We start from the raw sequence: 24,160 nt of genomic DNA, 5'->3' as shown, positions 1-24,160 counted from the left end.
TCAATGATCTCAACCAGCTCCTGTTGAACACAACATGACACAGTCAGACATCTTGTCCATGATCTCAGCCAGCTCCTGTTGAACACAACATGACACAGTCAGACATCATGTCCATGATCTCAACCAGCTCCTGTTGAACACAACATGACACTGTCAGACATCTTGTCCATGATCTCAAACAGCTCCTGTTGAACACAACATGACACTGTCAGACATCATGTCCATGGTCTCAACCAGCTCCTTTTTATTTTTATTTTTTTATTTTTTTTTACCTTAGTTGCATGCAGGATGCTTCAACCTATATTATTTGATTTTTTTAATTTTTTTTTTAATTTTTGGTTTTTTTTTTTTTTTTTTTTTTAAGGCGGGGAGCATCCTTCTTCCTTAGTGTTTTTCTGTATAACATAATCAACTTTATATTATACAAAACATAAACTTCTGTCTAATGTTTAACTCTAATTCCAATAAAATACGTAAGTCTAACTTCTTCCCATACTTAAATTTTCCTATAGTCATTTTTGTTATCAAAATACAATAATTTATAAAGAAAATTTGATAGTTTTTTAAATTTTCATTTCAAAAACCAAATAATATATCTGTTTCATTCAAAGTTATATCATAATAAATTTGCTTAAAAATAAAGTCTTTACATAGTTTCCAAACGTTCCTCACCTCTTGACAATGAAAAAAGAAGTGCTCAAGTGTATCCAGTTCATTACAAACTTCACAATTATTAGTTTGACATAAACCCATCTTGTTTAGTAAAATATTCGTTGGGTAAATTCTGTGTAAAATTTTCCAATGAAGCAGACGCAGTCGTTCTTCTTTTGTACAATTAACAGCTAACAGCCAGTGTCTTGATTCCAGAACAACATTATGCTTTCTTTGCCAAAAAGAACGGGCGCTCGGAGTTTGTACCTCGAAATTAACCAAAACAGTTCTTATTTCCCTTGGTGTAATATTACCAATACGAGTCAAACCCTGCAACAGAACATATCGGTATGGCAATGCATTAATCAGTTTTGTTTTAAGTGCTGTACATAACGCATTATACTCAAATTGTCTGGCTGGTTTATAAGCAACCTTTTGACATAATTCTTCAAATGAAATCATGTCACCGATTTCATTCATGACATCCATTACATGATAAATATGACATTTAATAAAATCTTTGAAAAAGAGGCATTTATGTTTATATTGTATATTCATGTTGTTCCATATACATTGATTCATCAATGGAACAGGTGTGGCATCATACTTTTCATACAAAATGTGTTTGTTGTCAAGCCAGGTTAACAATACTTGTCTCCAAAAGACCGATCTGCAGTTAACAACGCCAACCAGCTTCTTGGAGGATGCATTAGAGTCAAAACAGGACAAACCATTACCCAAACTTGAAAAAACATATCTAGGAGTGACAGACCAGTAATTGCCTGTAGAGTTCTGCAGACCAATAGCCCACGACATCATAAATGAGTTGTGCATATCCACAACATTTATCATATTTAATCCACCATTATCTTTTAATTTACACATAATTGTTCGTTTTACTTTTTCAAAGGCCCGTGTATTTGAATATTTTTTCTTCCAAATAAACCTGAACAAAATGGAATTAATTTGATGTAAAACATGATAAGGCACTGCTAGAGACTGGAAAATATAAACGAACTGAGATACAAGGTTTTAACAATGCAAATTTTACCTTGTATACTTAAGTTTCTTTTGGACCAATTAAAAATTATTTGTTGCATACGTTGAATTTTCTTGTCCATGATCTCAACCAGCTCCTGTTGAACAAACCAACATCATACTGACAGTCACTGAACTGTGGTACGAAAGGGTTTTCTTGATCGAGCCCGAAGTCCACTTCAAGAAGTGTTTTTGCCGAACCGTCAATACCCATAGCTTCGTGCGGCGAGCTGCGTGAAGTAGACTTTGCGAAGTCTACTTTGCCTCATTAATAATCATGCTTTACATTGACTGTTCAAACTGGTTTACGGTGAAACTCAATACCTGATGTTCGGAAGTAACTCTGTCGAGTGTGTGTGTGTGTGTGTGAGTTGTAAACGAGTGAATACTCTTGCATTTATTGAGGTCAATTTTGCACACGTGCTCCTTGTCCACGGGTTTCAGACGCACTCTAATGACTGGCTTATAATGTCACGTGGGGAAGTTTGCCTCAATACAAGCACGAGTATTCACTCTTTCACAACCAACAACAACAAAAAACCAGTGTCATTTCAGAACACCGTCTATTATGAGCGACCCATTTTCTCTCACGATAAGAAACAAGTCGCGTAAGGCGAAAATACAATATTTAGTCAAGTAGCTGTCGAACTCACAGAATGAAACTGAACGCAACGCAACGCAGCAAGACCGTATACTCGTAGCATCGTCACTCCACCGCCCGTGGCAAAGGCAGTGCACGTGGAATTGACAAGAAGAGCGGGGTATTCGTTGCGCTGAGAAGGATAGCACGCTTTTCTGTACCTCTCTTCGTTTTAACTTTCTGAGCGTGTTTTTAATCCAAACATATCATATCTATATATTTTTGGAATCAGGAACCGACAAGGAATAAGATGAAAGTGTTTTTAAATTGATTTCGAAAAAAAAAATTTGATAATAATTTTTATATATTTAATTTTCAGAGCTTGTTTTTAATCCGAATATAACATATTTATATGTTTTTGGAATCAGCAAATGATGGAGAATAAGATAAACGTAAATTTGGATCGTTTTATACATTTTTATTTTTTTTTACAATTTTCCGATTTTTAATGACCAAAGTGATTAATTAATTTTTAAGCCACCAAGCTGAAATGCAATACCGAACCCCGGGCTTCGTCGAAGAGTACTTGAGCAAAATTTCAACCAATTTGGTTGAAAAATGAGGGCGTGACAGTGCCGCCTCAACTTTCACGAAATGCCGGATATGACGTCATCAAAGACATTTATCAAAAAAAGGAAAAAAACGTTCGGGGATTTCATACCCAGGAACTCTCATGTCAAATTTCATAAAGATCGGTCCAGTAGTTTAGTCTGAATCGCTCTACACACACACACACACACAGACACACACACACACGCACACACACACGCACATACACCACGACCCTCGTTTCGATTCCCCCTCGATGTTAAAATATTTAGTCAAAACTTGACTAAATATAAAAAGCTCCGTGGAAACCAACCGCCAATGAACTGTGTTTGGAGAAGTGAAACTCCTCTGCAATGTTTAGCAGCCCTTTAATGCTGAAACTTTCCAACGTCTGTAGCTCGCGAATGAATTCAATCAGTCCCCTGCACCTGTTGACAAGTAGATGATCAATCACTTTTTTTAATAGTGTATTAACTTATCAATCAGCCTTATCCCTTTCACCTAACATTCATTGAATGGTTAACCCTACACCTCATAAGTGTGTTGTGAAATAAGTTATCAATCAGCTTTATAACTTTCACTTGATATGCATTCAATGGTGAACTCTACACATCATCAGCCTATGTGAAATCAGTTACCAATCAACTCTATCTCTTTCACCTAACATGCATTCAATGGTGAACTCTACACATCATCAGCCTGTTGTAAAATCAGTTATCAACCAGCTTGATCTCTTTTACCTAGCATGCATTCAATGGTTAACTCTATAAATCATTTCTTTTGTTAAATCAGTTATCAATAAGCTTGATCTCTTTCACCTGACATCCATTCAGTGGTTAACTCTATAACTCATGTCTTTTGTAAAATCAGTTATCAATCAGCTCGATCTCTTTCACCTGACATGCATTCAGTGGTTAACCCTTCACATCATCAGTCTGTTGAGAATCAGTTCAAGTTCAATGAATCAACCTCATTTATATGATATACACACGTGTGAAGATATGGTTTAGATATAAAATATGTGGTCTCTCTCTCTCTCTCATGTATGTATATAGGATAATGTGGAAAAACAATCCTCAACCTGAACATCCAGACAACTTTTAGTTTTAACTTTATCATCTGCACAGTCGGGAGTTTCTTGCGTTCTTGTCAGTCTCGTGACACACACACACACACACACACACACACACACACACACACACACACACACACACACACACACACACACACACACACACACACACGAACATACACATACAGGAACAAAAACAAGCAAGAACACACACACACACACAAGCAAAAAAAAGCACTCACAACCAAACACACACACACTCACAACCAAACACACACACACACACACACACACACACACACACACACACACACGCACACACACACACACACCCGAGACACACACACACACACACACACACACACACACACACACACACACACACACACATGAACAAGCCCATTTACCTGTTCATAAGTTCCAGCAAGCCCACCAGACCAGACGGCGAAACCTTGGTTGCGTTTTTGACGCAGTTGACCAGCTCTTTGAAGGCTTTCAGCGTCAGCTTGGACGACTGAAGAGACACGTGGGTGAACAAGCCCGCCACCGCTTTGGCGTCAAAAGCGGAGCACAGAACGAACTCGAGCACATCTGCAAATGTCTCCGCCGTCAGGCTCTCTTGCTGGTTGATGGCGTGTACGATCAGGGAGAAGAAGTCTACGTCCATGCTGAAAACGCACAAGGCTGTTCGGTTGTATGCGCGTACGAAAGCTTGCACGCAAGCAAACAAGTGTGTGGGCAGGCGTATGTGTGCCTCCACACTGCCTCTTTCTGTGTTATCGTATTTGATTACATAAGCAGCGTATAAGTAATGATTATTATCGTTTGTCTCGTATTTTATATTTTAACGAATTACTGCCTTCCATCAAAAAATTGTTACATTTACTTGAATTTACATGTTGCATGTCTTAGACTTGATGCTCTCTTCCTATGCGCTTTCGTCCTAGTCTCTCCTTGTGGTTGTTAGTACTTTTTTCCCACTCCCCCTCCCTTTTCTTTTTTATCTTCTGTAGATTCTTCTGTTCCTATTTAGTTCCCCATCCCAATTCTTTCAATTTGTTCTTCTGGTTTATTGTTGTTATGTACACCATTACGAAAATGTGTGTAATTTAGTATTGTTCTGGTCACGTGATATAAGCATTTGCTTGAGTGCGTGTCCTAGCTGTGTGTTTTGAACTGTTCATGCGAAGAAATTCTGAATAAAATTATAATCACACTAAGTGACTACTAACCCGGAGAAGACATAAGACATAAGACTTTATTTCAACCATGTGCAGTACACTAGGGACATTTTTTGGCCAGAGTACAATCAATCAATCCATACACGCCCTTCCAAACATCGCTTGCAATCTCAGTCACACACACGCTCACGCACGCCCGCATACATTCCCCACACAAAACCCACAACAGCACACACGCGCAAGCATGCTCCTCCTTAACAAAACGTGTTTAGAAGAGAAGATGATCGTGAGTTCCTGCTGAATCGTGGGGGTTGAAAGTACGCTTGTTTTTGAGGGCGACCAGAAATGAAAATGTCTTCACTCTCACCCAGAAACACAACATCACACAGAGTACCGACCCTGAGAAGATGATGACCATGAGTTCCTGCAGAATCTTGGGGTTAAAGGTACGCTTGTTTTTCAGGGCGGCCAGAAACAGAAATCTCTTCACAGAAACACAAAATCACACAGTCCAGAGAGAATACCAACCCGGAGAAGATGACCATAAGTTCCTGCAGAATCGTGGGGTTGAAAGTACGCTTATTAAGTCTGTACAGAAAAATACAAATGTCTTCACACTCAAACAGAAACAGGAACACACACAGAGTGTACTAACCTGAGATGACCATGAGTTTCTGCTTTATCAGGGTAGCCAGAAACAGAAATTTCTCCACAGAAACACAGAATCACACACACACAGTACTTACCGGGAGAAGATGACCATGAGCTCTTGCTGAATCGGGTCGGCCAGAAATAGAAATTTCCTTACAGAAACACGAGCAGAGAATACTAATGGTGACCATGTCATTGAGTTCTTGCAGAATCTTAGGGTTGAAGGTACGCTTGCTTTTCAGGGTGGCCAGAAACAGAAATATCTTCACAGAAACACAGAATCACACACAGAGAGTACTAACCCGAAGAAGATGATCATGAGTTCTTGCAGAGTCTTGTGGTTTGAAAGTTCGCTTGTTTTTCAGGGCGGCCAGGAATACAACATGTCCTCACACTCAAACAGAAACAGGAACAGGAACACACACAAGGAACCAGCCCGGAGTAGATGACCATGAGTTCCTGCAGAATCTTGGGGTTAAAGGTACGTTTGTTTTTCAAGGCGTCTAAAAATGGACATTTCTTCACATAAACACAAAATCAGACAGTCCCGAGAGAATACTAACCCGGAAAAAGATGATCATAGAAAGTAGAATCTTGGGGTTAAAGGAACGAATGTTTTTCAGGATATTCAGAAATAGAAATGTCTTCACAGAAACACGATCGAGAATACGAACCTTGAGAAGATGATCATGAGTTCTTGCAGAATCTTGGGGTTGAAGGTGCGCTTGTTTTTCAGGGCGGTGAGGAAGTCCTCCACCGAGGCTACGCACTCCATGCCCAGATCAGCCACCTGCTCCGTCAGCTCAAAGAACGGCGTGGAGAAGTCATTCTTGGGCTCCGGGGGTATGGGGATATCCGTTGATACTGTAACAGTACACACATACACGCACGCACGCACGCGATGAAAACGCCTTCCCTTTAGACCCTGTTTTTTTTTCCAGTTTTCTATTCATGACCTCGCTCTGTAAATGAACCCCCATTTCAAGACATACTGTGCACACATACAGGCACGCTCGCACGCTTTGAAAACGTCTTCCTTGTTAAGACCCTGTTTTCTGAGACATACTGTGCACACATACACGCACGCATGCACTCACGCGAGGACACTCCTTCCCTTTAGACACTGGTTTTCCGATTTTCTGTCCATGACCAGACCTCTGTAAATGAACCCCCATTTCAAGACATACTGTGCACACATACAGGCACGCACGCATTGAAAACTCCCTCCTTGTTAAGACCCTGTTTTCTGAGGTTTTCTGTTCATGACCTAGCTAGCTCTGTAAATGTATCCCTCTTTCGAGACATACTGTGCAAACATACAGGCACGTACGCATAAACGCACGCTCGCACGCATTGACGACTCCTTTAATTTAGACCCTGTTTTTTTCTCCGATTTTCTGTCCATGACCAGACCTCTGTAAATTTACCCCCTTAAAAACATACTGTGCACACATACAGGCACGCACGCAGGCACGCACGCACGCTCGCACGCATTGACAACTCCTTCCTGGTTAAGACACTCTTTTCTGAGACATACCGTGCACACATACAGGCACGCACGCGCACACGCACGCATGCACTCACGCGAAAAAGATTCTCCTTCCCTTTAGACCCTGTTTTTTCCGATTTTCTGTTCATGACCTAGCTCTGTAAATTTACCCCCATTTCAAGGCATACTATGCACACATACAGGCACGCACGCATGCACGCATTGACAACTCCTTCCTTGTCAAGACCCTGTTTTCCGAGGTTTTCTGCTCATGACCACTGTAAATGTACCCCCATTTTGAGACTCCCTCCTTAAAATTCAAGACCTGATTCTGTCCCCCTTTTGTTTTCTTTCAGTTTTTTTAAGACCATTTGTGACCCTCCACCACGAAATGAGTCGCATGTCACCTCACGCGGTTCTGCGCTAGGCATAATATAAGTCCGGGGGGTGTCGAGTAACAGTGTGAGGGTCACCATAGTCACAGGCTTATAACTTGAAAAGTTTTCGCTTTTTTTCTAAAACGGGTTTCACCACTGGATAGAGAATAAAAAACTCTTTCAGAAAATGTGAAAATATGAAAATCATGAAAAGGTGACATGCGACTCATTCCGTGGTGGAGGGTCACATTTGTTCTCAGATGTTATGTTCATGTCCTCTGTAAATGTACATCCTTTTCAATTTCAAGACTCCCTCCTTTAATTTAAGACCTGATTCTGTCCCCCCCCCCCCCTTTTTTTTTTTTAAATAATTAACTTTGGGCTAAAAGGGGGTTCCACTTTATGTGAAGCAAGCAAATCTCTGCTGTTCTAGCTTCATAAATATTATTCAGGATAATGTTCACTCCCTTCTTGTTGACCCAAACTTGGTCCCAATGCGAATTATCAATCCATTTAGTTATCAGATCTCAAGAATATCCCGCATGAGGTGAACGTATGCCCAATACCTAAGATGCAGAGAAAAAAAGGGAACTTATGCCCAATAGCTTTAAGCAGCAGAAAAAAAGAAGGGGAACTTAAGCCTTATAGCTAAGCACCAGGGACAAAAAGTAAACTTATGCCCAATCGCTTAGAAGCAGAGAAAAAAAGTGAACTTATTGCCAATAGCTAAGCAGCAGAAAAAAAGGTGTACTTATGTCCAATAGCTAGGCAGCAGAGAAGAGAAAGTGAACTTACCAATAGCTAAGAAGCAGAGAAACGAAATCGAACTTATACCCAATAGCTAAGAAGCAGAAACAAAGAAAGTGAACATATGCCCATTAGCTAAGCACATAAAAAAAGAAAGTGAACATATGCCAAATAGCTAAGAAGCAGAGAAAAGAAAGTGAACGTATGCCTAATAGCTAAATAGCAGAAAAAAGAAAGTGAACGTATGCCCAATAGCTAAGCAACAGAGAAAAGAAAGTGAACGTATGCCCAATAGCTAAGCAACAGAGAAAAGAAAATGAACTTATGCCCAATAGCTAAGCAACAGAGAAAAGAAAGTGAACTTATGCCCAATAGACACGTCGCGTAAGGCGAAATAACAACATTTAGTCAAGCTGTCGAACTCTCAGAATGAAACTGAACGCACTGCTTTTTCACCAAGACCACATACTCGTAGTTTCGTCAGTCCACCGCTCGTGGCAAAGGTAGTGAAATCGACAAACCATGCAGAATAGTGCGGTAGTGGTCGCGCTGAGCAGGAAAACACGCTTTTCTGTATGTCTATTCTTTTTAGCTTACTGAGTTTGTTTTTAATCCAAACATATCATATCTATATGTTTTTGGAATCAGGGACCGACAAGGAATAAGATGAAATTGTTTTTAAATCGATTTCGGAAAAATAATTTTAATCATAATTTTCATATTTTTAATTTTCAGAGCTTGTTTGTAATCCAAATATAACATATGTATATGTTTTTGGAATCAGAATTTGACGAAGAATAAGATGAAATTATTTTTGGATCGTTTAATAAAAAATAATTTTAATTACAAGTTTCTGATTTTTAATGACCAAACCCATTTATTAGCTGAAATGCAATACCAAAGTCCGGCCTTCGTGGAAGATTGCTTTGCCAAAATTTCAATCAATTTGATTGAAAAATGAGGGTGTGACAATGCCGCCTCAAATTTTACAAAAAGCCGGATATGACGTCATCAAAGGTATTTATCGAAAAAATGAAAAAAACGTCCGGGGATATCATTCCCAGGAACTCTCATGTCAAATTTCAAAAAGATCGGTCCAGTAGTTTAGTCTGAATCGCTCTACACACACAGACAGACAGACAGACAGACAGACAGACAGACACACACACACACACACACACACACACACACACACACACACACACACACACACACACACACACACACACACACACACACACACACATACACCACGACCCTCGTCTCAATTCCCCGTCTATGTTAAAACATTTAGTCAAAACTTGACTAAATGTTATAAGCAGCAGAAAAAAAGGGAACGTATGCCCAATAGCTAAGTAGCAGAGAAAAGAAAGTGAACTTATGCCTAATAGCTAAGCAGCAGAAAGAAAGTGAATTTATGCCCAATAGCTAAGCAACAGAGAAAAGAAAGTGAATTTATGCCCAATAGCTAAGCAACAGAGAAAGGAAAGTGAACTTATGCGTAAGGCCCACACACACAAAAATAGTCTGTTTACGGTATCCCGACCGACCCTATTTTTTCGCGCGACCCTAGACTTTTTTTGGCATTTGGGGGAGAAAAAAAAGAAGTCTTTGTTTTTTGGCAAAATAACCTAAAAATATGGGTTTTTTGGAAGAAAAAAAAAAGGAAAAAAAATCCCGACCTACCGACCCTATTTTTTAGCCTATGTTACCGTAAACAGAATTTTTATTTTGTTGGCCTAATAGCTAAATAGCAGAAAAAAGAAAGTGAACGTATGCCCAATAGCTAAGCAACAGAGAAAAGAAAGTGAACTTATGCCAAATAGCTAAGAAGCAGAGAAGAGAAAGTGAACTTATGCCTAAAAGCTAAGCAGCGGAAAAAAAGAAAATGAACTTATGCCCAATAGCTAAGCAACAGAGAAAAGAAAGTGAACTTATGCCCAATAGCTAAGCAACAGAGAAAGGAAAGTGAACTTATGCGTAAGGCCCACACACACAAAAATAGTCTGTTTACGGTATCCCGACCGACCCTATTTTTTCGCGCGACCCTAGACTTTTTTTGGCATTTGGGGGAGAAAAAAAAGAAGTCTTTGTTTTTTGGCAAAATAACTTAAAAATATGGGTTTTTTGGAAGAAAAAAAAGAAGAAAAAAATCCCGACCTACCGACCCTATTTTTTTTTGCCTATGTTACCGTAAACAGACTTTTTATTTTGTTGGCCTAATAGCTAAGCAGCAGAAAAAAAGAAAGTGAATTTATGCCCAATAGCTAAGCAACAGCTGAGGAAAGAAAGTGAACTTATACCAAATAGCTTAGAAGCAGAGAAAAGAAAGTGAATGTATGCCCAATAGCTAAGCAACAGAGAAAAGAAAGTGAATGTATGCCTAATAGCTAAGCAACAGAGAAAAGAAAGTGAATGTATGCCCAATAGCTAAGCAACAGAGAAAGGAAAGTGAACTTATGCGTAAGGCCCACACACACAAAAATAGTCTGTTTACGGTATCCCGACCGACCCTATTTTTTCGCGCGACCCTAGACTTTTTTTGGCATTTGGGGGAGAAAAAAAAGAAGTCTTTGTTTTTTGGCAAAATAACTTAAAAATATGGGTTTTTTGGAAGAAAAAAAAGAAGAAAAAAATCCCGACCTACCGACCCTATTTTTTTTGCCTATGTTACCGTAAACAGACTTTTTATTTTGTTGGCCTAATAGCTAAGCAGCAGAAAAAAAGAAAGTGAATTTATGCCCAATAGCTAAGCAACAGCTGAGGAAAGAAAGTGAACTTATACCAAATAGCTTAGAAGCAGAGAAAAGAAAGTGAACTTATGCCCAATAGCTAAGCAGCAGAAAAAAAGTGAACTTATGCCAAATAGCTAAGCAGCAGAAAAAAAGTGAACTTATGCCAAATAGCTAAGCAACAGAGAAAAGACAGTGAACTTCAACTTACATTTTCGATACAAGGCAGTGACGTTGTTGCGCACTTCCTCAAAAATGGACACTCTCTGGTTTCTGGCTGCCAATGACCTCTTGTGACTGGAGACTGTAAAATAACAAGTTGGGTAAAGCAAAATGTATACATTTAGTCAATCTCACAGAATTAAATTGGACGCACCGCATTTTTTCACGGAGACAATACTCAATAGCTTTGTCAATTACATTCCCCACAGAAGCGTTGACACGTTCTAGCACACAAAGTGACAAGCCAGTGTAGCGCAGTAGCGCAGGGCGCTTTCCAGAGAAAGCGACCTTTCCTCTTTTCTTTTTAACTCTATGACCTTGTTTTTAATCTAAACATAACATATTTATATATAAGGCACACACAACAACAAAAAATCTGTTTACGGTATCCTGACCGAACCTATTTTTTCGCGCGACCCTAGACTTTTTTTTTGGCATTTGAGAAAACAAAAATTAAATAACTAAATAAGTAAATAAATAAATAAAAAAAGTCTTTGTTTTTTGGCAAAAAACTTAAAAATATGGGGTTTTTGGACGAAAAAAAAGCAATAACCATCTCTTAACAAAACCGGTCTGAAATGATCCAATGAGAGTCTGAAATACCGGTATTTTTTTACTGAGGAAAAGAACCGGCCATACCGGTGTAAAACCCCGTTCTGACCCCCACCTGAAAGTGGCCCCCGAGGGAAACTATTGGACACCAAAACTGCCCCCCAGGGGACACTCTTGGACACCATAGTGTTCCCCAGGGGTACCACCTGGGATGGCCCCGACATACTGTATTCGCCGCGCCTGTCCAACGTATATACCCCATCCCAAAAGGGCCCCCACCTGTGTTCACAGTAACGGATCAGTCGCCGGGAGAGATTGCTAATGGACGGTTTATTCATTTAAGGCACAGTAAGCCTCCGGTAAGCCATCACAGATCATACTGTCAGGCTTTTACACACAGTACAAACACCCTTCCATTAGAACGCTCACCAAACGGGAACATCCTTGGTGCCCTCGCGTAAAGAGCGAGCAATTTTCAAAGAATTAATTTTGCGGATTGTGTCAGAGACAATCGGACCGTGGTGCGTTTTGGCGCTAGACCTAACTTTTAAAATCTAAATAATAAATTGACAGCTTGTTACACAAACATTCTTAAATCATAAAAGAATTATTTTTTCATCAAGACAAGATCAGTACAATTCGAAGTTTTAAAAGTTTGAAAAAAGAAAAGCCCGGAAGCTGGGTCACGCAAGGGCGTTGTTCTCGTAGCAGACGACGGTTTATACCTATCGCCAGTTCCTCTGAACAGTCAAAAGCCATCGCTAGAGTTCTTGTGAACCACAGCCGTTTGTTTCGTGCATAGTCAGAGGTACATAATAACGTGCTATTGCAGATAAGCTCACAGCGAGTCGCATTCAAATTACTAACTGACGACTGCATTGTGAACAAGAAGGGCAAAGCCCATACGACTCACATGCTTGACCTTGACCTTTACCTGACCTTGACCTTCAGGGTCAAGGTCAAATAACTAAACCTAGCAATGACATCATACACTAAGAACTGCTTTACACATTTTTCCTACCAAATACATGTGACCTTGACCCAAGGTCAAGGTCATCCAAGGTCATGCAACACAAAGCTGTTAATTCAAGACATAGGAAGTACAATGGTGCTTATTGGCTCTTTCTACCATGAGATATGGTCACTTTTAGTGGTTCACTACCTTATTTTGGTCACATTTCATAAGGGTCAAAGTGACCTTGACCTTGATCATATGTGACCAAATGTGTCTCATGATGAAAGCATAACATGTGCCCCACATAATTTTTAAGTTTGAAACAGTTATCTTCCATAGTTCAGGGTCAAGGTCACTTCAAAATATGTATACAATCCAACTTTGAAGAGCTCCTGTGACCTTGACCTTGAAGCAAGGTAAACCAAACTGGTATCAAAAGATGGGGCTTACTTTTGCCCTATATATCATATATAGGTGAGGTATTAAATTTAAAAAACTTCAGAGAAAATGGGAAAAATGTGAAAAATAGCTGTTATTTAGACAACATTTATGGCCCCTGCGACCTTGACCTTGAAGCAAGGTCAAGATGCTATGTATGTTTTTTGGGGCCTTGTCATCATACACCATCTTGCCAAATTTGGTACTGATAGACTGAATAGTGTCCAAGAAATATCCAACGTTAAAGTTTTCCGGACGGACGTCCGGACGGACGGACGGACGGACGGACGGACGGACGACTCGGGTGAGTACATAGACTCACTTTTGCTTCGCATGTGAGTCAAAAAGGGAAACTTGATCACACGGGTTCACGATGGCTCAGGGGTAAGATAAACCACGCAAAAATAAATTCTTTGAAAATTGCTCGCTCTTTACGGAGGGCACCTAGGATGTTCCCGTTTGGTGAGCGTTCAAATGGAAGGGTGTTTGTACTGTGTGTAAAAGCCCGACAGTATCTGTGATGGTGTACGGGAGGCTTACTGTGGCTTTGAGGCCATAGCCCCATATGACGGGGTGTGTTCAACAAAACGCAAAATATACATAGGAATAATATACATCTCACAAAAATACGGCGAGATATCGCCCAGAGAAGGAGATAGAGGGAGATAGAGAGAGAGAGAGGGAGGGAGGGAGAGAAAGAAAGAAAGAAAGAGAGAGAGAGAGAGAGAGAGAGAGAGAGAGAGAGGGGGGGCGGAGGGGGGAGACAGAGAGAGAGAGGGAGAGACAGAGAGAGAGAGAGAGAGAGAGAGAGGGAGGGAGAGAGAGAGAAGGGAAGGGGGGAGACAGAAAGAGAGAGAGACACACACACACACACAGAGGGAAAGAGAGAGAGAGAGAGAGAGAGAGAGAGAGAGAGAGAGAGAGAGAGAGAGAGGGAGAAGATAGAGACACAGAGAGACAGAAAGAGAGCAAACAGATAGACAGGAGGGAGAGAGAAAGAGGAGAGCGAAAGAGAGAGAGAGAAAGAGAGAGAGAGAGAGAGAGAGAGAGAGAGAGAGAGAGAGAGAGAGAGAGAGAGAGAGAGAGAGAGAGAGAGAGAGAGAGAGAGAAATAGAGATAGAGAGATTAACCACCTGCATGTTGGGTTGGCATGCTCCCCTTGATAGCGGATGTCTCGAACTAAAAAGATACATCGCAGGTTATACACACACAGACACACACACACACACAAGCACACACACACACACACATACACACACACACACACACACACACACACACACACACACACACACACACACACACACACACACCAACGTTTGGTTCATTACAATAACTTCACTGAATTTGATACGTTATTCTTAACATGATAATGATAATGTTTTTTCGCTCTCACGGTAAAACCATTAGGGGCGCCATGTTCCCGGATTTTACCCCGACTTTAAATGAGGTACACAGATGTGTGTCGATCACACTCACTGTGTGCGTGATTAGATGTAAGTAGGATATGCGCCGAAATGGCTGCGATCTGCTGGCCGATGTGGATGCGTGATGTATTGTGTAAAAAATATTCCATCTCACACGGCATAAATAAATCCCTGCGCCTTGAATATGTGCGCGATATAAATTGCATAAACAAATTTTTAAAAAAATATAAAAATCCCTGCGCTTAGAACCGTACCCACGGAATACGCGCGATATAAGCCTCTTATTGATTGATTGACCTGAGCATTTGTTCGTGCCACTGTGATGACACGGGGATGGGACATGGATGCCGTCTCTGAGTCTGCACATAAACTTGACCCGTGTCTGTCCAGGCCTTGATTGGATCCCGTGACCCAAGAACCATAAGTCAAGTACTCTACCACCTGAGCTACCCGGCTCCCCACTTCGAACATAAACAAATACTTTGTACCTTTGACGACTTTTTGCGACCAGATTTATGTTCCAGGCAATCCACCTGCAGCACACAAAGTACTATCATATAATAAACACATGAGAAAGAGAGCGCTATTTTGCACTATCATAATTATGACCCCATAGCTGTCCTTACGAGGCCAAGAAGGTGTGCCTATTATATAGGACATCATTATCCCTCGTCTTGTCTCGCGCTATTTTGAAATCTGAAAAATAAAGGGAGGTAAGCATTGTAAATCTATACACAAAGAAAAAAGCCAAGCACCCCCCTTCAATTTCGCAATGACTGATTTTTAAAGTTCTGGTATGGAAACAGTAAGTTCAGGAGCTCGGTTTGACAAATGTTATCGACAAGAGCAACTCTTTGGAAATAACATCACACAAGAAAACTCCAGTTTTGATTGGTTTTAATCGTGATTTGGTACCTTGCCAAAAAGTGACGTTTTAACCCTAAAACAGTACCCCTGATAAGTATGGAGCTGCAAGCTGAAAAAGACAGGTTTAGGTAAATGTGTCATGAAAAAAATGTAATTGAGAGTGCTCAGATGGCATACGCGATTCAAAAGTTCAATATCGAGTGAAACCCCCGCGTGCCCGGATGACGGCGTCAACCCTGCGTCTCATCCCTCCAGTCAAACGTCGGATCTGTTCACGGGTCACTTGCAACCACTCACGATGCAAAGCTGCCTCCAATTCACGTAATGTCTGCACAGGAGGCTGCAGAGCTTGTATACGACGCCCCAGGATGTCCCAAACATGCTCCAGCGGATTAAGATCTGGACTCATTGCCGGCCATGGGAGTGTTGTTACAGCGTTGTTCTGGAGGTAGTCCACTACTGCCCTGGATCGATGAGGCCTGGCGTTATCATCCATGTACACGGGTCTTGTGGCAAGTGGGTGGTTGTCAAAATGAGTAACGACAACAGGTTCCAGGACATGTCGCATATATACTGATCACCCGTGAGGTTGCCACGTATGGTGACAAGGTCTAGCTTGCAGTCATGGGAAATGCAACCCCAAACCATGACTGACCCGCCACCGAATGGAACAGTTTGTCTGATGTTCCTGGGTGTATAGGCCGTGTTCCTGTGCCTCCATACCCTCAGTCGGCCGTCAGTGACATGGAGAAGGAATCTGCTTTCGTCCGACCAGTGGATCCTCCTCCACGTTCTCAGGTTCCATCTTTGCCGTGCCAGACACCATGCCAAGCGTCTTCTCTTGTGGTCATCTGTCAGTCGGGGACGCTTAATGACTCTTCGGGCTGCCATTCCTGCAGCTTTCAAGCGGTTTCGTACGGTCCTGGTTGACAGATGTCGATTTGGAAGCCATGCTCGTTTCAGGACGGTACTCGTTGAAAATGGCTCACGCCGAATTATTCGGAGAAGTGCTCGGTCTTCACGTTCTGACGTCACACGGGGTCGCCCTGACTGTGGACGGTCCTTCACAGCACCAGTCTGACGATGTTTGCGTACCAAACGGCTGATGACGGTGTAGTGGTAGCCAAGTTGACGACCAATCGCTTTGAAGGATGCTCCTGTAGCATGCATTCCTATAATCTGCCATCGGATCGCCTCTGATAATCGTCTTCTCGCCATGTTCACAGAGAATGTTTGCAAATTGTCGTCGCCCAGTGTTAAATACAGAAATTTGCAGCGTGAGCATACTGCCTTTTTTAACATTCATGGGTTGCATGCTGCACGTGCTTCTCACAGGCAGTGGCGACACAATCTTGACGCGTGAACTTCCCAACCTTATTATGGAAACCCATGTATGTCATTACGAAGAAAACAAGAAGGGCAAAGCCCATACGACTCACATGCTTGACCTTGACCTTTACATGACCTTGACCTTCAGTGTCAAGGTCAAATAACTAAACCTAGCAATGACATCATACACTAAGAACTGCTTTACACATTTTTCCTACCAAAATACATGTGACCTTGACCCAAGGTCAAGGTCATCCAAGGTCATGCAACACAAAGCTGTTAATTCAAGACATAGGAAGTACAATGGTGCTTATTGGCTCTTTCTACCATCAGATATGGTCACTTTTAGTGGTTCACTACCTTATTTTGGTCACATTTCATAAGGGTCAAAGTGACCTTGACCTTGATCATATGTGACCAAATGTGTCTCATGATGAAAGCATAACATGTGCCCCACATAATTTTTAAGTTTGAAACAGTTATCTTCCATAGTTCAGGGTCAAGGTCACTTCAAAATATGTATACAATCCAACTTTAAAGGACCCTTGCGACCTTGACCTTGAAGCAAGGTCAACCAAACTGGTGTCCAAAGATAGGGCTTACATTGCCCTGTATAGCATACATAGCTAAGGTTGCCATTCTCGATAACTTCAGGAAAAAAAATGCGAAAATGTGAAAAATGGTCGTTTTTAAGACAACAATTACGGCCCCTGTGACCTTGAACTTGAAGTGAGGTCAAGTTGCCGCACATGTTTTTTGAGATCTTGTAACCATACACCATCAGGCCACATCAGGTGTTGATAGACTTAATAGTGTCCAAGAAATATCCAACGTTAAAGTTTTCCGGACGGACGGACGGACGCCGGGACGGACGGACGGACGGACGGACGGACGACTCGGGTGAGTACATAGACTCACTTTTGCTTCGCATGTGAGTCAAAAATGGTAAAACAAATTTGACTCAATTATTATCACAAATTCATTCGGGGGGTGCTTGGCTTTTTTCTTTGTGTATATATGACGTGCCCCACAGTAAGTGAGAGTTATGCGGACTATAGTTGAGAATGAAAGTCGCTTGTTCATTTCAATGCCTATTATTACACCCCCGGTATAGGGGTGTGTATAGGTTTCGGTCGATGTGTTTGTTTGTTTGTTTGTTTGTTTGTTTGTGTGTTTGTGTTCGCATATAGATCTCAAGAATGAACGGACCGATCGTCACCAAACTTGGTGAACAGGTTCTATACATTCCTGAGACGGTCCTTACAAAAATTGGGACCAGTCAAACACACGGTTAGGGAGTTATTGGTGGATTAAAATTATACAAGGACTTATAGAGGGACATCTTAATGGTCAAAGGGAAATAACCATTCTCACTCAGTCACTGCCACCAACTGAGAAGGTTATTTCCCTTTGACGGGGGTGTTTTTCCTACCTCGGAGGAATTTCTTGTTCTCTCTGGTACTGCCAGGAGATTGGTTCAGCATACAATATTAACTCTTACTTACAGCGCTTACTTTCCTGTCTTCCCCAGATCTGAAGAGATACAGGTCAGACTGAGAGGCATACATAGCACACCCGTCAATCATTGGTTCACTTTCAAAATCAATGGGATCGTCGTCGTCATTGTCATCATAATCATCATGATCAATCGTCGTCGTCATCATCGTCGCCATCATCGTCGTCGTCATCAATCATCAATCATCATCATCATCACCATCATCATCATCATCATCACCACCACCATCACCACTACCACCACCATCAACATCATCGTCATCGCCGCCGTAGACGCAAACGCCGTCGTCGTCGTCGTCATCGATATCGTCAATGTCATCATCCTCATCTAGTCAGCGGATAAAACAGAGCACCAACCCGATCACGCAGGTCCCCCAAGATCTGAGCAGAGCCTCCATCAATCAGTCCCTCTGAGTGCTGAAACAAGCAGACATTAGCACCTGAGGACAAAGGCAACTTTGTGCAGACTATCTTCGATGTCCGCGAACACCCCCGTGTGCACACACGCGCACTCTTAGAAGATCCCTAGCTCACAGCAAAAGTCTCTGGGCTTAAGAAAAACACATGCAGGCATGCATGCATCATCTCTCGTCATCGTGGCCGTATCTCGATTCTGTGGCGAGAGAAGCCTATAATTTATACTTGTTAATAGAGACAGCCGCATTGGGCTTGTTCAAGTCAATATATCACACCATGTCCTCTGCGTGTTACCAATACCTGTCCTAATATTGGCCCAGTGGTCTAAGAGGACGTTAAACTCGAACAACCAGTCAGTCAATCAAGACAACTTGCTAAATGTCTAACAACTAAGGCCTATGGCAAAAGAAGGTTACAGTTATTTGTCCAGAGAATATCTCGGATGAAGACTTCATATTCTCACTCTAGCCGTAGCGTGCATAAAAATTAAAATAATGTGCACGATGCAGGGCTGCACACTGTTGGTGAGTTCGTTAGTGCTGTCACAGTGTGTGTGTGTGTGTGTGTGTGTGTGTGTGTGTGTGTGTGTGTGTGTGTGTGTGCGTGTGCGTGCGTGTGTGTGTGTGTGTGTCTGTGTGCGTGCGTGCGTGCGTGCGTGTGTGTGTGTGTGTGTGTGTGTGTGTGTGTGCGTGTGTGCGTGCGTGCGAACGTGTGTGTGTGTGTGTGTGTGCGTGTGTGTGTGTGACCGATATAGTTTTAAAGAGAGTATTTGTGTAAGCGATAAAGTTTGAGAGAAAGAGTGTGTTTTAGCGGTAAAGTTTGAGAGAAAGAGTGTGGGTGTGAGCGATACAGTTTGAGAGAAAGAGTGTGTGTGTGAGCGATACAGCCTTTTAGAGAAAGAGTGTGTTAGCGGTAAAGTTTGAGAGAAAGAGTGTGTGTGTGAGCGATACTGTGTGAGAGAAAGAGTGTGTGTGTGAGCGATACTGTGTGAGAGATAGAGTGTGTGTGTGAGCGATACTGTGTGAGAGAAAGAGTGTGTGTGTGAGCGATACTGTGTGAGAGAAAGAGTGTGTGTGTGAGCGATACTGTGTGAGAGATAGAGTGTGTGTGTGAGCGATACTGTGTGAGAGAAAGAGTGTGTGTGTGTGAGCGATACTGTGTGAGAGAAAGAGTGTGGGTGTGAGCGATACTGTGTGAGAGAAAGAGTGTGTGTGTGAGCGATACTGTGTGAGAGAAAGAGTGTGTGTGTGTGAGCGATACTGTGTGAGAGAAAGAGTGTGTGTGTGAGCGATACTGTGTGAGAGAAAGAGTGTGTGTGTGAGCGATACTGTGTGAGAGAAAGAGTGTGTGTGTGAGCGATACTGTGTGAGAAAGAGTGTGTGTGTGAGCGATACTGTGTGAGAGAAAGAGTGTGTGTGTGAGCGATACAGCCTTTTAGAGAAAGAGTGTGTGTGTGAGCGATACTGTGTGAGAGAAAGAGTGTGTGTGTGAGCGATACTGTGTGAGAGAAAGAGTGTGTGTGTGAGCGATACTGTGTGAGAGAAAGAGTGTGTGTGTGAGCGATACTGTGTGAGAGAAAGAGTGTGTGTGTGAGCGATACTGTGTGAGAGAAAGAGTGTGTGTGAGCGATACAGTGTGAGAGAAAGAGTGTGTGTGCGTGCTTACACGTGTGCGCCCGCGAGAAAGGGGAAAAGAAAGGTAGGGGGGGGCTTACCTCATCTAGCTGATCTTGCAGGGACTGTATGTTATGCGCCAACATATCGATACTGTCAGAGATGATGCGTTCATTTTCTTTTAGCTGCTCCACTTGCTCTTCAAACCTGTTGGCCGCCTCTAGTAAACTGGTCATTGATTGCATCTACACCACGCAGGTAAAGACACCATGTCACCAAGATTAATTCATTGATTTTGACATATTTATTGTTCTATGTTCCAGATTCAGACAATAATTAACTTAATTAAATTGAATTAATCAGAAAAACACAGCGTGTCTAGAGAATAACTAGCATCAACCCGACCCCCCCCCCCCCCCCCCCCTTCAAAAAAACATTCGTCTAAGGATTAATTTTAACGAAAGGAAACAAAGTTACAGACGAACAGCAAAAAAACGTACACACTGACACGGGCACACACATATACACACAAACACCACGCAATCCCGCACACACACACACACTTAACCTATACACTAACAAAGCATGTGCAGCCCACTGGGTGCATGCACTATCGTCACACACACACACACACACACACACACACACACACACACACACACACACACACACACACACACTTAAACTGTACATTAAAAAAAAAAGTAAATTTTAAGGGGCTTATTGTCCGTCAGGTCTTAATTGCCTATATTGGACATGAATTGGTTTATACGATTCGAGTTTTTACGCCCGTGATGTATGCGTGTTTAGGTGGTATCAGCCATCTGCACTTATGGTAGAATGACCAAGATCTTTAACGTGCCATTGTGGTGACACGGGGGTAGGAGATGGATACCGTCTCTGGGTCTGCACATAAAGTTGACCCGTGTCCGTCCTGGCCCGGATTCGAACCAGCGACCTTTCGATCACAAGTCCAGTGCTCTACCGGTGCTCCACCACCTGAGCACGTGCAGCCCACTGGGCGCATGCACTATTTCTATGGACTGGTGTTAATTAGTTGTGTAGTATACCAATTAATCGGAAGTCTCGGAACCCAACAAAATGTGATTTAAATGCCGTTTGGATGAACAGGTTGCAATAGCCAAACAAAATGTGATTTAAATGCCGTTTGGATCAACAGGTTGCAATAGCCAAACAAAATGTGATTTAAATGCCGTTTGGATCAACAGGTTGCAATAGCCCAACAAAATGTGATTTAAATGCCGTTTGGATCAACAGGTTGCAATAGCCAAACAAAATCCAGTTTACAATTCTGTGTAATTGGTGCTAACCAGATAGCAGTGAAGAAGGAGAAAGTCGTAAAAGAAAACTGTAAAAATCAGTATTTCTATAAATGTTAAAAATGGAAAACGGCCAAACGTGGTAAGGGAAGCAACCGTTACAGTTCTCAAAATGTAATTGAAATGGTTGCTCCCCTTTTGCCAACTGATAGTACCGACAACTACATCCCACTGACAACAAATGTATGGGTATCTACTTGAAGACACGACTAGTTGTGTCATGCCTTATTTCTATCTACTTGAATATAAAACTAGTTCTGTCAACCTTGACGCGAGATTTAGCTAAAATATAATATAATTCGAACAAACGAATGAAGTTTTTTTCTTAACCAACCCAAAAATCTGATCATTCCCTTACAAGTTACATCCTTTTTTCTTTTTTTTAACCCCCCCCCCCCCAATCCTCAACCCCCCACACCCCCCCCCCCCCCCAAGCTGCACCTATCCCCGCCCCTCATTCCTTCCCTGCACAACCTGATACAATGTTAAAAGTGCCTGGAGTGTAAGAGTCCTGTGGGTTACCTCATTATCCAGTTGCCTGATATCAATCTGCAGAGCTTCCACTTCAAGTACCAGCCTGTCATTTGAGGCCTGCAAGGAAGAACACACACACACACACACGCGCACGTACATGCGCACGCACGCACGTACGCATTCACGCACGCACGCACGCGCGCGCACACACACACACGCACACGCATAGACACACACACACACGCACGCACGCATCCACACACACACACACACACACACACACGCGCGCGCACGCACGCACGCACGCACGCACACACACACACACACACACACACACACACGCACAGACGTACACACACGCACGCACGTACACACACACACACACACAACACACACACACACACACACAAACACACACACACACACACACACACACGATGTACGTTGAGCACTTATGTGAACTTTACACTTAGTGACTTACAGTTTTCACACCCAGAATGAACTTTGTTTGTGCTTCGCCCTCCAAAAAAAAATGCAAACCACCAGTCGAACACAACTTGTGTCTTGTGTGTTCCCCTTTAGCTCACGGCGAGGGGAACACTTTCGTCTCCAACCACACAGTAGCAAACTTGGGTTTCGACCCATTAAAGTCCGGAGCATATAGATCTAGCGCGAGAGGGATGAATTGACTTGCAATGTGCACTCGTGTTCAGTTAAAGAAAAAAACGAACAGAATAATCAACGCAGACAGTAAAGATACAACGATGGCAAGGACTGTGCCAGTTCTGTTGCAAAAACTAGTCTGGAGTTTTCAGTGTATTTGAATTTATAGTTTCTGTTACACTACGATCTCTTCTGCCAAGTTCTGGCTTGTCGGATACGCTTGTTTTTCCTACCCTGCTTTGCAAAATATATCGCACAGCTGCAGCAATGAATACAATATCACAGGTGTTTTGCTTTTCTTTGTTTCAGTATGTACACTAGGCATAGTAGCTACGAACATTTTATCAAAGTAGATCTACTTTCAATCTTGGAATGGAACACTCCAGAGGCAAACGTAATTTTCATGCAGGTCCCGTAGATTTGTTCAAATGAAAGTTTGCCAACAAACGAAAAGCTGAAAGCAGTGCGCATGTGGGATCAACAGCTTCTAATACATTTGAAAAAAATAAACAAGCGAATATCACGGAAAAAATACTGATAGCGAACGGGGAAGCCGAGGTGTCCAAATACCTTTGAAATAAGCGTTTAGAGTTAGATCTACATCGTACACGAGACACTTTTTTGGCTACGTTGAATTCCATTACCCACCTTTAGACTACTGTGGGGTCCTTCGCCTGACATCTTTAGCATTTGAACAATTTCACAGAGAAGTTGTCGCAAAGCCCCCGCGTCAATATGGAATACTCCAGGCCTTGATGGAGCTTCTATCGCAGACTCCAACAGGAATTCTAGACCACCCACATTAGTCGCCATCTTGGTATGGCCGCTCAGTCTTTCTTTCCCGGCATTCCTTTAGGGCGGTTGGTATGGCAACGATCATTGGCCAAAGCGAAAAAGTGAAACTCTGGTACCACAGGCACCGGAAGCAAGGTGTTGAAGAACGTGAGCAAGTGGATGAGTTTCGTTAGGAGGGAGTTATTATATGTAATGTTTTGACTAACCAATTTACACGTTATAAACCGCTTCTGTCAGAAAATAAATCCAAAAACAAAGAGACTGCCAACGTTCCAAAATTCAGAATAAAAAAACCAAGAAAGGTAGGTTGTTGGAACGTTTGTTATTGACAAAACAATACATTCACAAATATAATTATATCGACCCAGCGGTCTTTTAAGTGCACAGACAAACAATTAATGACAAAAACTTATCTGGCTTATAAAC

The 24,160-nt window shown here is 42.1% G+C and overlaps 1 protein-coding gene across 4 annotated transcripts in view; it reads right to left on the bottom strand.

Moving 5' to 3' along the window:
- LOC138973506 (uncharacterized) overlaps nucleotides 1-23,774 on the bottom strand; it is a 93,451-nt gene extending 69,677 nt beyond the window's left edge. For 3 of the 4 annotated variants that reach the window (XM_070346212.1, XM_070346215.1, XM_070346214.1), the window contains exons 1-10: nucleotides 23,588-23,774; nucleotides 22,325-22,393; nucleotides 20,564-20,707; nucleotides 18,790-18,849; nucleotides 15,210-15,254; nucleotides 14,428-14,473; nucleotides 11,339-11,431; nucleotides 6,457-6,646; nucleotides 4,358-4,618; nucleotides 3,192-3,306 (exon numbers count right to left, since the gene is read on the bottom strand). In XM_070346212.1, the coding sequence (XP_070202313.1) occupies nucleotides 3,192-3,306; nucleotides 4,358-4,618; nucleotides 6,457-6,646; nucleotides 11,339-11,431; nucleotides 14,428-14,473; nucleotides 15,210-15,254; nucleotides 18,790-18,849; nucleotides 20,564-20,707; nucleotides 22,325-22,393; nucleotides 23,588-23,752 (1,188 nt within the window). In that variant the 5' untranslated portion in view covers nucleotides 23,753-23,774. The remainder of the gene's footprint in view (nucleotides 1-3,191; nucleotides 3,307-4,357; nucleotides 4,619-6,456; nucleotides 6,647-11,338; nucleotides 11,432-14,427; nucleotides 14,474-15,209; nucleotides 15,255-18,789; nucleotides 18,850-20,563; nucleotides 20,708-22,324; nucleotides 22,394-23,587) is intronic. The other variant, XM_070346213.1, reaches the window with a different exon arrangement.
- Between the last annotated feature and the right edge of the window lie 386 nt (nucleotides 23,775-24,160).

This window comes from Littorina saxatilis, linkage group LG8, assembly GCF_037325665.1.
Source record: "Littorina saxatilis isolate snail1 linkage group LG8, US_GU_Lsax_2.0, whole genome shotgun sequence".
Classification (NCBI taxonomy): domain Eukaryota; kingdom Metazoa; phylum Mollusca; class Gastropoda; order Littorinimorpha; family Littorinidae; genus Littorina; species Littorina saxatilis.
Note: the sequence above shows the minus strand (reverse complement) of the source record. Positions and strands in the feature narration are given on the sequence as shown.